Raw genomic sequence first — 15,540 nt, forward strand, 5'->3', positions numbered from 1 at the left:
CTTTCCTCCTCTAAGTGTCACAAAAAAAGAAAGCAGCAACACCTTGACGATGATGTGCTGTAATTATTTTGTAAGCAGGCGTCTTTAGAGGATTCACAACTTAACTTTGACCCAAAAAGAGCTTCAGAGTCTCCTCACAGCTGATTTATGCCTTTTATGTAGCGTTTGATGCATCCTAGCTGCAGCAGAAGTAGCGTGCATGCCCCCCCCCCCCCCCCGAAAAGAAATCCTCCCCTCACTCACACCTTGGACAGTACATAGATTATTAATAGCTTGGTCATAGCATTAACCCTCCTGTTGTCCTCGAGTCAAGGAAGGAAGTTAGGAAGAAGAAGAAGGAAGGAAAGGAGGGAGGAAGGAGGAAGAAGGAAGGAAAGGAGGGAAGAGGAAGGAAGGGAGAAAGGAGGAAGGAAGGAAGGAAGGAAAGGAGGTAGGGAGGAAGGAGGGAAGGAAGGAAGTTAGGAGGGTAGGAAGGAGGGAAGGTAGGTGGGAGGGAGGAAAGAAGGAAGGAGGGAGGGAGGAAAGAAGGAAGGAGAGAAGGGGGGAGGGAGGACAGAAGGAGGGAGGGAGGGAGGGAGAAAAGGACAGAAGAAAGGAAGGAAGGAGGGAAAGAAAAAAGGACAGAAGAAAGAAAGGAAGGAAGGAGGGAAGGAAAGAAGAACAGAAGGAAGGGAGGAAGGAAGGGAAGAAAGAAAGATCAATTTGACCCGGGAAGACGACACAAGGGTTAAATACACAGATATACACACACACTCATATCCAAGAGAGAGAGAGTACACACACACACATATATATATATTTTAATACTTCTGTAGGAGCGTTCTGCCCTCTAGTGGTGACTCGGTGAAACTGCATCTGTCTTTGGCCCTTTAGCAGACATGACCTTGTATCATATTGACATACATTATGTAAGAACAGAGATGTTGCGTAAAGGATAAGGAGCAGAAAGCAGATGCAAAGGGGTTGAAATCTTATCTTTTTTTAGTTGTTCACTGGAGCCAAATTATCTTTAATGCAACATTTAAAATGATTATATTTAACAGAAAAGGCTTTAAATAGCATCTTTATCTACATATATGTGCTTTTTTTGTGTTTTGGTTGCAGAAAATGTGTAATAAACTGTCAATTTAAGCAGATTTTGACTGATTAAGAGCCCCCACCTGATAGATTTAGATTTAAAAAGTGATCCAACAACAACAACAGGAAGTAGATGAATGAACAGCATTTATCAAGAGCAGGAAATGTGTGCAGTAGAGAGTTGGCTCAGTGACAGAGGTGAACAAAAGGACATCGCTGTGCTCCGGAAAGCAAAGTACCGCACGCATAAAATTATTATTATTATTGCTATAAGAAGACATCCGAGTGGTTGTAAATATTATTTTATCACCCTGAAGTGAAATTTCAACCTCTAAAAGTTTCATTTTCTGGTTTTTTACAATGAAGCAAACTTATACAATAAAACCCCACAAGCTTTACTGACTTCCTACCCATTATATGATATTGCGGTTACCGTGGAAACGCCAGCTCCAAAAGAAGAGATGAGTCGCATTGTAAATCAGCCCATCAGCTAAATACTATTACTAAGCTATTAGTTATTTATTTATTCTTCTTCTTCTTCTTAGTGTTGAATCATTTCATTATCGCCCACATTGCTGGAAAGTCTTATTAAATATGTTTAATAATTGGGGAGGAAGGGAGGAAAGAAGGAAGGAATGAAGGAAGGAGGTATGGAGGAAGTGAGGAAGGAAGGAAGGAGGGAGGGAAGGAAAGAGAGAAGGAAGGAGGGAGGGAGGAAGGAAGGAAGGAGGGAGGGAAGGAAAGAAAGAAGGAGGGAGGGAGGGAAGGATGGGAAGAGAGGGAGGGAGGAAAGAAGGAGGGAAGGAAAGGAAGGAGGTATGGAGGAAGTGAGGAAGGAAGGAAGGAGGGAGGGAAGGAAAGAGAGAAGGAAGGAGGGAGGGAGGAAGGAAGGAAGGAGGGAGGGAAGGAAAGAAAGAAGGAGGGAGGGAGGGAGGGAGGGAAGGATGGGAAGAGAGGGAGGGAGGAAAGAAGGAGGGAAGGAAAGGAAGGAGGAAGGAAGGTAGGAGGGAGAGAGGAAGGAAGGTAGGAGGGAGGGAGGAAGGGAAGGAGGAAGGAAAGAAGGACAGAAGGAAGGAATAAGGAAAGGAAAGAAGGAAGGAAAGGAGGGAGGAAGGAATGGAGAGAGGAAAGAAGAAAGGAGGGAGGAAAGAAAGAGAGGAGGAGGGAATTAAGCAAAGGAGGGAAGGAAAAGAGGGAGGAAAGAAAGAGGGAAGGAAGGGAAAGAAGAAAGAAATAAGGAGGAAGGAAGGAAAGGAGGGAGGAAAGAAGGAAGTAAGGAAAGAGAGAAGGAGGGAAAGAGGAAGCAAGGGAGGAAAGAAAGAACAGTCAAAACAGACGGGGTCAATTTGACCCGGGAGGACGACACGAGGGTTAAAGATGGAGAATTAGAATAAAAGAATGACTCTAAAATATCCTCCCTCTCTCTTTCTTCTTCTTCTTCTCCTCTTCAGGGCTCGCTGACAGACTACCTGAAGGCCAACGTTGTATCGTGGAACGAGCTTTGCCACATCACCCAGACGGCGGCCCGCGGCCTCGCCTACCTCCACGAGGATATACCGGGACACAAAGACGGGCACAAACCCTCCGTCGCTCACCGGTACGCTCTAATACTCTCATACAGAGGGGTCACACTCATTTTCATTCAAGGGCCACATACAGACCAATTTGATCTCATGTGGGCCAGATCATTAAAAAGATGGAGGGAAGGAAGGAAGAAAAGAAGGAAATAAGAAGGGAAGGAAGGAAAGACCGGCAAAAGGAAGGAAATAATTGGAAGGAAGGAAAGACAAAAGGAAGCAAAAGGAAGGAGGCAAGAAAGGTAGGAAGGACAGACAATGAAGGACAGACAGACAGATGGAAGGAAGGAAGGAAGTAAGGGAAGACAGAAGGGAGGAAGGAAAAAATGAAGGAAGGACAGAAGGGAGGAAGGAAAGAATGAAGGTAGGAAGGACAGATGGAAGGAAGAAAGGAAAAAAGGAAGATAGGGAAGAAAAAGGAAGGAAGGGAGGAGGAAGGAAGGAAAGAAAGAAAGGAGGGAAGAAAGGAAGAAAGAAGCAAGGAAGGAAGGACAGATGGAAGGAACGAAGAGAGGAAAAAAGGAAGGTAGGGAAGAAAAAAGGAAGGAAGGAAGAAAGGAAAAAAGGAAGGTAGGGAAGAAGAGGAAAAAAGGAAGGTAGGGAAGAAAAAAGGAAGGAAGGAAGAAAGGAAAAAAGGAAGGTAGGGAAGAAGAGAGGAAAAAAGGAAGGTAGGGAAGAAAAAAGGAAGGAATGAAAGGAAGAGAAGGAAGGAACGAACGAAGAAAGGAAAAAGGAAGGGAGGAAGGACAGATGTAAGGAAGGAAAAGAACACAGGAAGGAAAGTGGGCCGGATTGCTCCCCTCAGCGGGCCAGTTCTGGCCCACGGGCCGCATGTTTGACACCCCTGCTCTAATATATTACACTCATTCATCAATGTTAAAAGTGTTTCCTGTCTTTCTTTCTTTTCTTTTTTTGCTTTTTAGGGACATTAAGAGTAAGAATGTGCTGTTGAAGACGAATCTGACGGCTTGTATAGCTGACTTTGGCCTCGCTTTGAAGTTTGAGGCGGGAAAATCAGCAGGAGACACACACGGACAGGTACAGTACTTTTTGGCTTTTCATATTTAAAAAAAAAACAAATAAATATGGTTGTCATGGCGATAGTTTTGGATGTTTAAGTAGAGTTAGAGTCATTGTTATTCATATTAAGCTGTGATACCTGACATGGCCTGTAGGGGGCAGTGTGGATCACTTTTAGGACACTTTTTTATTGAAAATATCATATCCTCTCTTCCCTCCTTCCTTCCTTCCTCTTTTCCTTTGTCCTTCTTTCCCCCCCTCTCTTCCCTCCTTCCTTCCTCCCCTCTTTCCTCTCTCTTTCCTCCCTTCCTTTTTTCCTTCCTTCCTTCCTCTTTTCCTTTCTCCCTCCCTCCTACCTTCCTTCATTCCTCCCTTCCTTCCTCCCTTCCTTTGTCCTTCTTTCCTTCCTTCCCCCTACCTTCCTCCCTTCCTTTGTCCTTCTTTCCTTCCTTCCTTCCTTACCCTCCTTCCTTCCCCCCTCTTTTCCTGTCTCCCTTCCTCCCTCCTTCCTTCCTGCCTCTTTTCCTTTCTCCCTCCCTCCTACCTTCCTTCCCTCCTTGCCTTCCTTCTTTCCTCCCTCCCTCCCTCCTTCTCTCTTTCTTTCCTCCCCCTGCCTTCCTTCCCTCCCTCCTTCCTTCCTTTCCTTCTTCCCTTCCTTCTTTCCTCCCTCCCTCCTTTTCTCTTTCTTTCCTCCCTTCCTTTGTCCTTCTTTCCTTCCTTCCTCTTTTCCTTTCTCCTTTCCTTCTTTCCTTTTCCTCCATGTGTCTTTCATTTATTTTTGCTTTCCTTTGAATATATTAACGGTTATGAACGTGCTGATATCATATTTTGCTTTCTCTGTATCTGCCAACGAAGCAACAATAAAAAGACCCCGATGTCAAGCATCACTTTTCGCCGTCTCAGCCCGTCTTTTTCTCGCTGAGTCATCATTTTTCACTCCTCCTCCCTTCCTCCCTTCCTCCCTCTTTTCTCTCCAGCTGATGTTTGATTTCTCTCTCCATGCTTTTTTAAAGGTGGGAACACGACGTTACATGGCTCCCGAAGTCCTGGAGGGCGCCATCAACTTCCAGCGAGACTCCTTCCTGCGTATCGACATGTACGCCTTCGGACTCGTCCTCTGGGAGCTCGCAGCGAGATGCACCGCTGCCGACGGTCAGACCCCTACCTTCCTTCCTTCCTTCCTTCCTTACTTCCTCCCTCTCTCCTTCCTTCCTTCCTATTTTCCTTTCTCCCTCCATCTCTCCTCTCTTCCTTTGTCCTTCTTTTCTTCCTTCCCTCCTTCCTTCCTTCCTCTTTTCCTTTCTTCCTCCCTCTCTCCTTCCTTCCTTCCTTCCTTTCCTTCTTCTCTTCCTTCTTTCTTCCCTCCCTCCTTCTCTTCTTTCTTTCCTCCCCCTACTTTCCTCCCTTCCTTTGTCCTTCTTTCCTTCCTTCCTTCCTCCCTCTTTTCCTTTCTCCCTCCCTCCCTCCCTCCCTTCTTCCTTCTTCCCTTCCTTCTTTCCTCCCTCCCTCCTTCTCTCTTCTTTCCTCCCACTACCTTCCTTCCTTCCTTCCCTCCTTCCTTCCTCCTTCTTTTCCTTTCTCCCTCCCTCCCTCCTTCCTTCCTTCCTTTCCTTCTTCCCTTCCTTCTTTCCTCCCTCCCTCCTTCTCTCTTTCTTTCCTCCCACTACCTTCCTTCCTTCCTTCCCTCCTTCCTTCCTCCTTCTTTTCCTTTCTCCCTCCCTCCCTCCTTCCTTCCTTCCTTCCTTTCCTTCTTCCCTTCCTTCTTTCCTCCCTCCCTCCTTCTCTCTTTCTTCCCTCCCGCTACATTCCTCCCTTCCTTTGTCCTTCTTTCCTTCCTTCCTCCCTTCCTTCCTTCCTTCCTTCCTTCCTTCCTTCCTTCCTTCCCTTCCTTCTTTCCTCCCTCCCTCCTTCTCTCTTTCTTTCCTCCCCCTACCTTCCTCCCTTCCTTTGTCCTTCTTTCCTCCCTCCCTCCTTCTCTCTTTCTTTCTTCCCCTACCTTCCTCCCTTCCTTTGTCCTTCTTCCCTTCCCTCCCTCCTTCCTTCCTTTCCTTCTTTCCTCCCTCCCTCCCTCCCTCCCTCCCTCCCTCCCTCCCTCCCTCCTTTCCTTTCTTTCCTCCTCACTCATTTAGTATTATTAGTATCATTATTATATTACTCCCGGTTTAATTAAGATGTTGCTCTGTGTGTTAACAGGCCCAGTCGATGAGTACATGCTCCCGTTCGAGGAGGAGGTGGGTCAGCATCCGTCTCTGGAGGACATGCAGGAAGTCGTCGTGCATAAGAAGCTGCGGCCCTGCCTGAGGGACTGCTGGCAGAAACACGCGGTGAGAAAAGAGACCTTCGTGTCGTCCTCCCCGGGTCAAATTGACCCATCTGTTTTGACTGTTCATTCTTTATTCCCTTCCTTCCTTCCATCTATCCTTCCTCCCATCTATCCTTCCTCCCTTCCTCCCTCCTTCTTTCTTTCCTCTCTTCCTTCTTTCCTCATTTCCTTATTTCTTCCTCCCTTCCTTCCTTCTTCTTCCCTCCCTCCTTTCCTTCCTTATTCATCCCTTCCTTCCTCCTGTCCTTCCTTCTTCCTTCCTTCCTTCCTTCCTCCTTTCCTTCATTCTTTCTCCCTTCCTTCCTCATTTCCTTCCTTCCTTCTCCCTCCCTTTCTCCCTCCCTCCCTCCTTTCCTCCCTTCCTCCCTCCCTCCCTGCTTTCCTTTCTTCTTCATCTTTTCATCCCTTCCTTCCTTCCTTCTTCCTCCCTTCCTTCCTTCCTTCCTCCCTCCCTCCCTCGTTTCCTTCCTCCTTCCTCCCTTCCTTCCTTGACTCGAGTACAACAGGAGGGTTAAAAGCATTTCTGGATCATAGTATTATTGACCGACTAACGTTGGACTTCCTGCTCTCCCTCAGGGTTTGGCCATGCTCTGCGAAACCATCGAGGACTGCTGGGACCACGAGGCCGAGGCTCGCCTGTCCGCCGGCTGCGTCGAGGAGCGCATCGGCCAAATGCAGCGCCAGGCTCCCATCATCGGCCCCGAGGAGATCGTCACCGTCGTCACCATGGTAACCAACGTGGACCTCCCGCCCAAGGAGTCCAGCTTATGATCGACCGGCCGATCAACCGACACCGGATGAGCTTGTGGAAACCGCAATTGGATCAACACGAGGGGGACGAACGGCCGACCCTGGTTGGTCGGCATAGTGGGCTTTTTTTTTTCCTTCTTCTTCTTCTTCTTTTACGTTTTCCGGGTTTTTTTTTTTTGTCTTGATTTTTTTTTTTTTCTTCCTTTTTTTTTTGTTTTTTTTCTTTTTAAGTGCGGGCCGCTACTCGCGTTCAGGAAACAACCCCCTGCTGCGCTCAACCACCACCTCACCACCACATCAGTTGATCTCCACCACCTCATTTTGTGTGCCTGAGGATTTTTAACGTTTTAAAAAAAAAACACAACGGTTGATGATTGAGAAAAAAAAAAACTAAAAAGACTGCAAAACTTTTTTTCTCATCCCGAGCAAAAAAAAAAAAAAACTATTCAGGATATTTTGGGACGAAATGCTGGGACGACGACGACACTCAAACAAACACTTTTATCATGTATTGTTTTTATACACACACACACACACACACACACACACACACACACACACACACATACACACACACACACATATATCTACAGTATATATATAAAGGAGGGCGACCTGTTCTCTATTCTGCTCGGTTTTCTACGGAGAGAGGAAATCTTGCAGAGGAAAATTTCACCGAACTCTCAAAAAGTTGCATTTTAGTGTAAAAAGAAAAAGAAAAAAAAAGACGAGCACCCGGCTCTCTCTCTCTCTCTCTCTCTTTCTCTCTCTCTTTCTCTCTCTTTCTCTTTCTCGCTCTCTCTCTCTCAAGATACATTTGCTGTTTTTTCTCTCGTGTGCGTTTTTTTTTTTTTTTTTTTTTCTCTCTTCTTCTTTTATTTTGAAGAAACGACTATCTTTGTTCTGCCAATAAGCAAACGGCTTCTGAATGTTTATAATAGTGTAATGCTGCTGTACATAGTGTATTATTATTATGGACCCAGACAAACTTGGTAATCAAGCTTATTTTAAAAAGAAAAAAGTTAAAAAATTAAAAGGGGTGAGGGGATAGGGGATAGGGGGAAGGGGGGGGGGGGGGAAGGGGAAAGGGGGAGGGGAGGGTCCATTTTCAAGCATTACGACGATATTAAATGATTTAAAGAAAGAAAAAGAAAAAAAAAATAACCATAAACCTCCTTCAACCAGGTATACCTCAGTTCAGATGGACACAGTTTAAATTAAATCCCTCTCTCTCTCCTTTTTCACAGTCATAGCTTATACACTCTCTCTCTCTCTCTCTCTCTCTCTGGCCCTCTCTCTCTCTCTCTCTCCATAAACCCCCCCCTCCTCCTCCTCCCTACCACCACAGTGAGAATCATGGGTAATGTAGTCTGCATAAAAAGCCTCTACAGACATGGCCATTAAAATAAATAAATAATTATAAATCTTCCTCTCCTTTTCCTTTTTCCTTCCTCAATCTCTTTTTGACTGAACTCCTCCTCCTTTTTCTCCCTTTTTTTTTTTTTTTGCTGATAATGAGATATAAAAACAAAAGCCCCCCTCCTCCCCCTCATGATGAAGTTATATATGTCGTTTAAAGTTTTTTTTCTTTTTTTTTTTTTTTGGGTTTGCCGTGTCAAATGTCAACGGAGTAATAATATATCGCTGACAAGCCTAATTTTTTTGGCCGTGAGATCTGGATATTAAAAATATATATATAAGTATTTATATATCTCTCTGGATTAGTGCTGGGTACCGACCAGTTGATACCTTTTATTTTGAAATATTTGGTATCGTTTACCAAATTAAAAGGTATTTAAAAAACATGTATTTTATTGGGAGGGGTTTTTTCTTTTATTTTGAAATTTTGTGAAATCAAGTTATGTGTGGTCTGACTGACTGACAACATGTTTTTTGGGTTTTTTTGAGGAGGTTTTTCAAAATAAAAGGTACCCAGCCCTAACTTTTTTGCAATCGTACCTGTATTTAGCTGAGCCAGCTTGCTTTTGATTTTGATTGCACACATCTATTTTTTTTTTTTTGTTTTATTTTATTTGGATTACTATCAAGAGTTTCTGCTCTCTTTTGATACGCCTCAGGAATCTTTGCTACTCACCACCTCCTCCTCACATCCTCTTCTTCTTCTTCTTCTACTTCTTCCTCTTCCTCATCGTCACCTGTCTCGGACTGGAGTACCTCTTCTCTTGCTGATTCTTACGCTTCCTCTCTCTCTCTCTCTCTCTCTCTTTCTCTCTCTATCTTTCCTCGTCTCCACTTGTGAAGGATATTAAAATCACTTCCTGTTTCTTTTTTGTTTAAGGACTACCCTAAATTTAATCTCAACACTAATCCTAATTTATTTGTCTTGTGTCTCTTCTCGGAGATAAATAGACACAATCCCAATCTTAAAAAAAAATAAGATCATTGAAATAAAAAGACATTCATGGTGCCACTTTATATTAGTTTTTCTACAACAGGGCTTAAATTAAAGGTGTTAAAACCTCCTGACACTAACTCAAGTGTAGATGAGGAACTTTTCTCTCTCTCTCTCTCTCTCTCTCTCTCTCTCTCTCTCTCTCTCTCTCTCTCTCTCTCTCTCTCATATCCTGGTGCCATTTCTACGTATCCATTATAGTTACTCTGGTAGATGTCAGGCAAAACGGATGTATCTGTCATCGTTGCGACGGTGCAACAGTGGCAAATTTTTTTTTTTTTTTGGAGTCTTTTTTTGTTTTTTTTTGGAGTCTTTTTATTTTTTCTTTCTTCTCTCTGAGGGACATTAAAACACTGGTGCCGGCAAAAACCTGCAGTCTCTCCTCAAGCTTTGGGACGGTTTCACAGGACGAGGTGTAAAAATCTAACCCCTTTATTTTATTAAAGAAGAGGTTGGGAATATTTAAAAGGCAATATATAATATTAATACTGTTTTTTTTTTTTTAGTTTTTAAACAAAGCTTTACATTTTAAGTAAAGTGAAAAAGCCAAGTGAAACACTAAAGAATAACTAAATTGCCTGGTGGATCATGGAGTTAAATATTTATTCCTTATTTTACATTTTCATCTCAAATACTCTGTGATTTCTCTATTTATTCAGTTTTTACCACCAAAAAAAAACCCTACAAATACACCTCTTAACTTGTTCAGAAAGCATCAAAAAGAGAAAGTAATAAGTAATTGGTAATAAGACTATTGCAACCACACAGCAAACCTGAAGGAAGTTGAAGCCATCATCTTGTAATTTACTTAAATGTAGCATATACAAGAAGTTCAATATTTGCATTGATATCGCTTCCTTTTTTTTGCTGCTGCTGCTTTTTGTTTTTTTCCAATTATTATAAAAAAACAGCCATTGTCTTAAAAAAAAAAAAAAAAAAAAAAAGGTCCTCGTTAAGCTTGATCAGTCAGGGACGATTCATCAGTACGTGCAAAACTCTCCCAGAAAGCAAGCTCCTCCCCTCCGTCAATAATTACTACCTCACTCGCAGGGATTTTCTTCTTAGGGGTAGAAAAGAAAGCAGCGTTGGCAAATAAACCAAAATTAAAAGAAAATAACCGGATTCCTCCTCTAGTAGAAAAAAAAGGGAGTTTTTGTGACATTAAAATGCAAAATAAAGTTATGAGATGACTGAAAAGAAGAAGCAGAAATAAATCATTTGTACTGTTGATGCATGCAAGCTAGTGCTGTGAAAAGACTTTTATTATATTTAACACCTGAAAACAGGAAACAGGAAAAAGGGGGGCAGTATTAAAAGATAAAAAAAAGTAGCTCAGCAGTATTTTTTTAAGCTGCCAAATGGATTTAAATTAAAATAAAAAAGCTTATATATGTTGGTTTTTAGGTGTTTAGGGAGGTAATGTCCCAGTACTGTAAAGCTTTATGTAGGTAAATGCTGATTTACTTTCATATAAACTGGATAAATGCAACAAAAACAGGAATAAGAGGTTAAAAAAAAACACATTAAAACACATAAAACAGAAAAAAAGAGGGCAGTATTATCCTTTCTTTAAATTAAAAAAATAAAAAGTAGCTAACCAGTATTTTTTAAAGCTGCCCAAGTGGTTTTAAATTAAAATAAAACGCCTCTATAAAACAAATATAAGAGGTTAAAACCACCTGAAAACACATTAAATCACATAAAACAGAATAAAAGAGGGCAGTATTATCCTTTCTTTAAATTAAAAAAATAAAAAGTAGCTAACCAGTATTTTTTAAAGCTGCCAAAGTGGATTTAAATTAAAATAAAACGCCTCTATAAAACAAGTATAAGAGGTTAAAACCACCTGAAAACACACAAAAAAAGAAAAAAGGTGGCAGTATTATCCATTTAAAAAATAAAAAGTAGCTCACCAGTATTTTTTTAAACTGCCCAAGTGGATTTAAATTGAAATTAGAAAATGAAAAAGCCTCTATATATGTTGCCAAATGTGGTTTTTAGGGAGGTAATGTAGGGAGGTAAGGTAAAGCTTCATGGAGGTAAAACACGCCATCGTCTGCATACAGTCGAACTCATCTCATATCGTCTGGATCTCATTAACACTTCCTGTCGTCCTCCCGGGTCAAATTGACCCCATCTGTTTTGACTGTTCCCTTCCTTCCTTCTTTCCTTCCTTTCTTCTGTCCTTCTTTCCTCCGCCCCTCCTTCTCTCTTTCCTTCCTTCCTTCCCTCCCTCCCACCTACCTTCCTTCCTCCTTTCCTCCTTCCTTCTTTCCTCCCTCCCTCCTTCTCTCTTTCCTTCCTTCCCTCCCTCCCACCTACCTTCCTTCCTTCTTTCCTCCCTCCCTCCTTCTCTCTTTCCTTCCTTCCTTCCCTCCCTCCCACCTACCTTCCTTCCTCCTCCCTCCTTCCTTTCTTCTGTCCTTCTTTCCTCCCTCCCTCCTTCTCTCTTTCCTTCCTTCCCTCCCTCCCACCTACCTTCCTTCCTTCTTTCCTCCCTCCCTCCTTCTCTCTTTCCTTCCTTCCTTCCCTCCCTCCCACCTACCTTCCTTCCTCCTCCCTCCTTCCTTTCTTCTGTCCTTCTTTCCTCCCTCCCACCTACCTTCCTTCCTTCTTTCTCCCTTCCTTCCCCCTCCCTCCTTCCTTTCTTCTGTCCTTCTTTCCTCCCTCCCTCCGTCTCTTTCTTTCCTCCCTCCCACCTACCTTCCTTCCTTTCCTCCCTCCTCTCCTTCCTTCTTTCTCCCTTCCTTCCTTCCTCCTCCCTCCCTCCTTCCTTTCTTCTCTCCTTCTTTCCTCCCTCCCTCCTTCTCTCTTTCCTTCCTTCCCTCCCTCCCTCCATCCCACACTCCTTCCTTCCCTCCTTCCTCCCACCAACCTTCCTTCCTTCCTTCCTACCTCCCCTTCTTTTCCTTCCTTCGTCCTCCCTTCCTCCCTCCTTCTTCTTCTTCCTAACTTCCTTCTTTGACTCGAGGACGACAGGAGGGTTAAAACCACTTTTTTTTAGCTTCAAATATACCTTTCTTTCTTTCCACCTCTTCCTTTTATCTTTTTATTTTTTTTTAAATATTTTAAACCTCCACACAAACCTCGACTTTAAAGATTTAACCCCTAACCTCCGGAAATTTGATTTTTACACCTGCTGCTGCTCTGAAACCGTCCCAAAAACCAACAAAATATACCATTCAGGGATTCAGTACTATGCTTTTCTAAGTTCTTAGCGAGTTATATGCAACCAGTGCCGCAAACTACCCTACGACTTTCTGTAGGATCAGCTGCAGGAGTGACTTTCAGTAAACCTACACACACACACACACGAAAAAATAACTTGTAGCATTTTAATTTTTTTTTTTTTTTTTTTTTTTGTTGGTTGTTTTTTTTTTTTTTTTAAATCTGTGATCTTTGCATATTGATGATATATATGTTATGTATTTATTTTATAATTTACAGGCCTCGGGTTTTTTGGGGATCACAGCTCAGGTGCAACTCGGAAATAATAAAGTTATATTACAAAAAAAAAAAAAAAAAAAAAAAAAAAAAATCAGAAAGAAAAGAGAGAAAAAAAAAGAGTTGGCACGATTTTATGGTTGTTGTTGCTGTTTTTTCGGGAGGGGGATTGGGAGGGGGAGGGGTTTTGGGGTGGGGCGGGGGGTGTTCAGTTGTAATTCAGGAAATACTTTAATTAATTCAAAAAGAAACGATATAAAAACTGTAATGTGCTTCTTTCTATTCAGTCTACGGACACAAACGACCGAGAATGAATGTTCTTCAGACTCCTGGATTCCAGTATTGTGTGTAAACTTTTTTGATGGATTGAGCCCGGCCCTGTGTAACTTTTAGAGGGCTTTGCGTTTGGCTGGTTTCGTGTGATTGTGCCCCGTCACCGTAAGAAACTAGAGAAAACCTGACGCACACTTTTTTCCTTTTTTTTTCTCTCTCTCTCTCTTTTTCTCTATCTCTATATCGGAGCTGCATTTTCATACACCTCTCTCGGGCTGCCGAAGTATCCAAGATGTGAAAGAAAGAACATTTTAACCAAAAAGTACCATCTTCAAATCTTAAGATGGCACTCATCTAAATCTCTTAACCCCCCCCCCCCTGCCCCCCCCCCCCTCCTCTTTCTCCCTACTGTAGTCCTCCGAGGTGTATGACTCTGCTCTCCAAGCGTGCAGGCTTTCCAGTTTTCTACCTTGACTTCCTCCAGCCCAGCATCTCACATTGCTGTGCATATAAACTACCAGTGGAACATTTGTGTCTTGTTGCCCTCCCCTTACCCCCCCCTTCCGCCCCTTCCGCCCCCTTTACCCCCACCCAAACCCCCCTCCCACTATTTTAAGCAGTCTAGGAATCTGTACAGACATGAGAACATAAATACCTGTATCAACTATATACTCTTGAGCTGAATCTTTATAAGTACGTGTTGAACTTCAGTGTTTCCTCTACATTCATTTATACTTTTTTTTTCTTTTCTTTTTTTTCTTTTGGGGTTTTTTGGATTTAAAGAAGTTGCCCCGCCCCCCCCTCTTTAACTATGCGGAAAACTTGAGCTTTGTGTAAGCTTAAAGCTAGAGGCTCATTGGAGTACTTTGTAAAGCATCCCAAAAACTAAAAAAAAAAGCACTTAAGGGTAAGAGAAAAGTAAGAAAGTCAGCCCACGGTGTTCCTCAAGGACCTGGGTCTCCTGACAGTTGCATTTTTAAAACCCCCCCCCGTGAAGCTCTTAAAGAGCAAAATGCAATATTTCATATGTGATAAAACAATCATCCACTACAGGTATTTCATTCCAGCATCTCAACCTCCTCCTGCCCCCCTCCCCAAAATCCCCAAAATCCCCTCCACACACACTTGTTGGTAAGAATTTTAGAGGAAACATTGAACTCCAATGACCTCGCCACCAGGGACTATCTTAGTAGTAAGATATCTTGGTTGCAAGGCCCCCGCCCCCCCCCCCAACCTACCCCTCCCTTCCTTTCTCCTGGAAATTTCTACAAATTAAGAAAAAGGAAAAAAAGAAAAGCAAAAACACTATAAGCGTTTTTGACCCGGCCCCCCCCCCACCCCCCTCCCCCACACCAACACCACATTTCTCGAGGTTCTCCGAGTCCGCAAGCGCTGATCCAGGATCTGCCGAAACGCAGCCTCGATTGGTGATAACGCTCACAAAAGGGTTTCTGGTTTCATTTTGGTCGTAAAAAGTATAAAAAAGATGAAATTGTCTTGTTTCTTAACTCCTGATAAAGAACTGTGACATAAAGTAAATGTGAAAAATAGGAAAAAGGAAACTAAGGTCTGAAATTTCAAACTTGTAAAGAGAGAGGGAGTTTTTTAAACCAGCTGGAGTTAAAAAAAAAAAAAGTATTACAGCAGGAAACACTTTTAAAAAAAAACCTTCAGAGACTCTGGATGCGTTATCACAGTCGAGGCCGTCGCGTCGAGCCCCGATCAGCGCTGCGGCTCCCGGCTAATGTCGGCCGGTCGTGGTTTTTATCAGCTGAAGTGATCCACGTGATGTAAATAAATGTGTTTTTAGATTGTGACTGTTTTTTTTTTTTATTTCTGACTCATTTTTACTTGAAATGATGGCAGAATAATACATGCACATTATTAACCCTCCTGTTGTCCTCAGGTCAAGGAAGGAAGGTTGGGAAAGAAGGAAAGGAGTAAGGAAGGAAGGAAGGAAAGGAGTAAGGAGGGAGGGAGGAAGGAAGTAAGAAGAGAAGGAAGGGAGTAAGGAGGGAGGAAGGAAAGGAGGAAAAGAGTACGGAGGGAGGAAGGAAGAAGAGAAGGAAAGAAGTAAGGAGAGAAGGAAGGGAGTAAGGAAGGAAGTAAAGGAGTAAGGAGGGAGGAAGGAAGGTAAGGAGGGAGGGAGGAAGGAAGTAAATAAGGAAGGAAGGGAGTAAGGAAGGAAAGAGAGAAGGAAGGAAGGAAAGAAGGGAGTAAGGAAGGAAAGAGAGAAGGAAGGGAGTAAGGAAGGAAGAAAGAGAAGGAAGGGAATAAGGAAGGAAAGAGAAGGAAGGGAGTAAGTAAGGAAGGAAAGGAGGGAGGGAGTAAAGAAAGAAAGAGGGAAGGAGGGGAGGAACGAAGAAAAATCAAAGAAGGAAGGAAGAAAAAAAGACAGGAAGGAAAGTGGGCCAAATTGGACTCCTCGGCGGGCCGGTTCTAGCCCACGGGCCGCATGTTTGACACCCCTGGTTTATATTATTGTTGCACTGCCTAAAAAACACACACACACACACACGGATTAAATCTACCTTCCTGACAGCATTTTAGCAGAATTACAAGCTCAACAGTGACAAAACAAAATTTCATCCTTTCAAAATAAAGCGTCCTTGTATTTCTCCATCCAGGCTCATGCAGCTCATGTGACTGCAGACTTTCACCAC

At 43.0% G+C, this 15,540-nt stretch overlaps 1 protein-coding gene across 1 annotated transcript in view; it reads left to right on the forward strand.

Moving 5' to 3' along the window:
• The window catches only part of LOC128353996 (activin receptor type-2A-like), a 34,612-nt gene extending 27,562 nt beyond the window's left edge, over nucleotides 1-7,050 (forward strand). Inside the window, exons 3-8 of the mRNA XM_053314248.1 lie at nucleotides 1,105-1,111; nucleotides 2,475-2,674; nucleotides 3,578-3,692; nucleotides 4,688-4,826; nucleotides 5,868-5,998; nucleotides 6,574-7,050. Of these exons, the coding sequence (XP_053170223.1) occupies nucleotides 1,105-1,111; nucleotides 2,475-2,674; nucleotides 3,578-3,692; nucleotides 4,688-4,826; nucleotides 5,868-5,998; nucleotides 6,574-6,768 (787 nt within the window). The 3' untranslated portion in view covers nucleotides 6,769-7,050. The remainder of the gene's footprint in view (nucleotides 1-1,104; nucleotides 1,112-2,474; nucleotides 2,675-3,577; nucleotides 3,693-4,687; nucleotides 4,827-5,867; nucleotides 5,999-6,573) is intronic.
• The last annotated feature ends 8,490 nt before the right edge of the window (nucleotides 7,051-15,540 follow it).

The sequence above is a fragment of the Scomber japonicus genome, chromosome 24, assembly GCF_027409825.1.
Source record: "Scomber japonicus isolate fScoJap1 chromosome 24, fScoJap1.pri, whole genome shotgun sequence".
Lineage (NCBI taxonomy): Eukaryota > Metazoa > Chordata > Actinopteri > Scombriformes > Scombridae > Scomber > Scomber japonicus.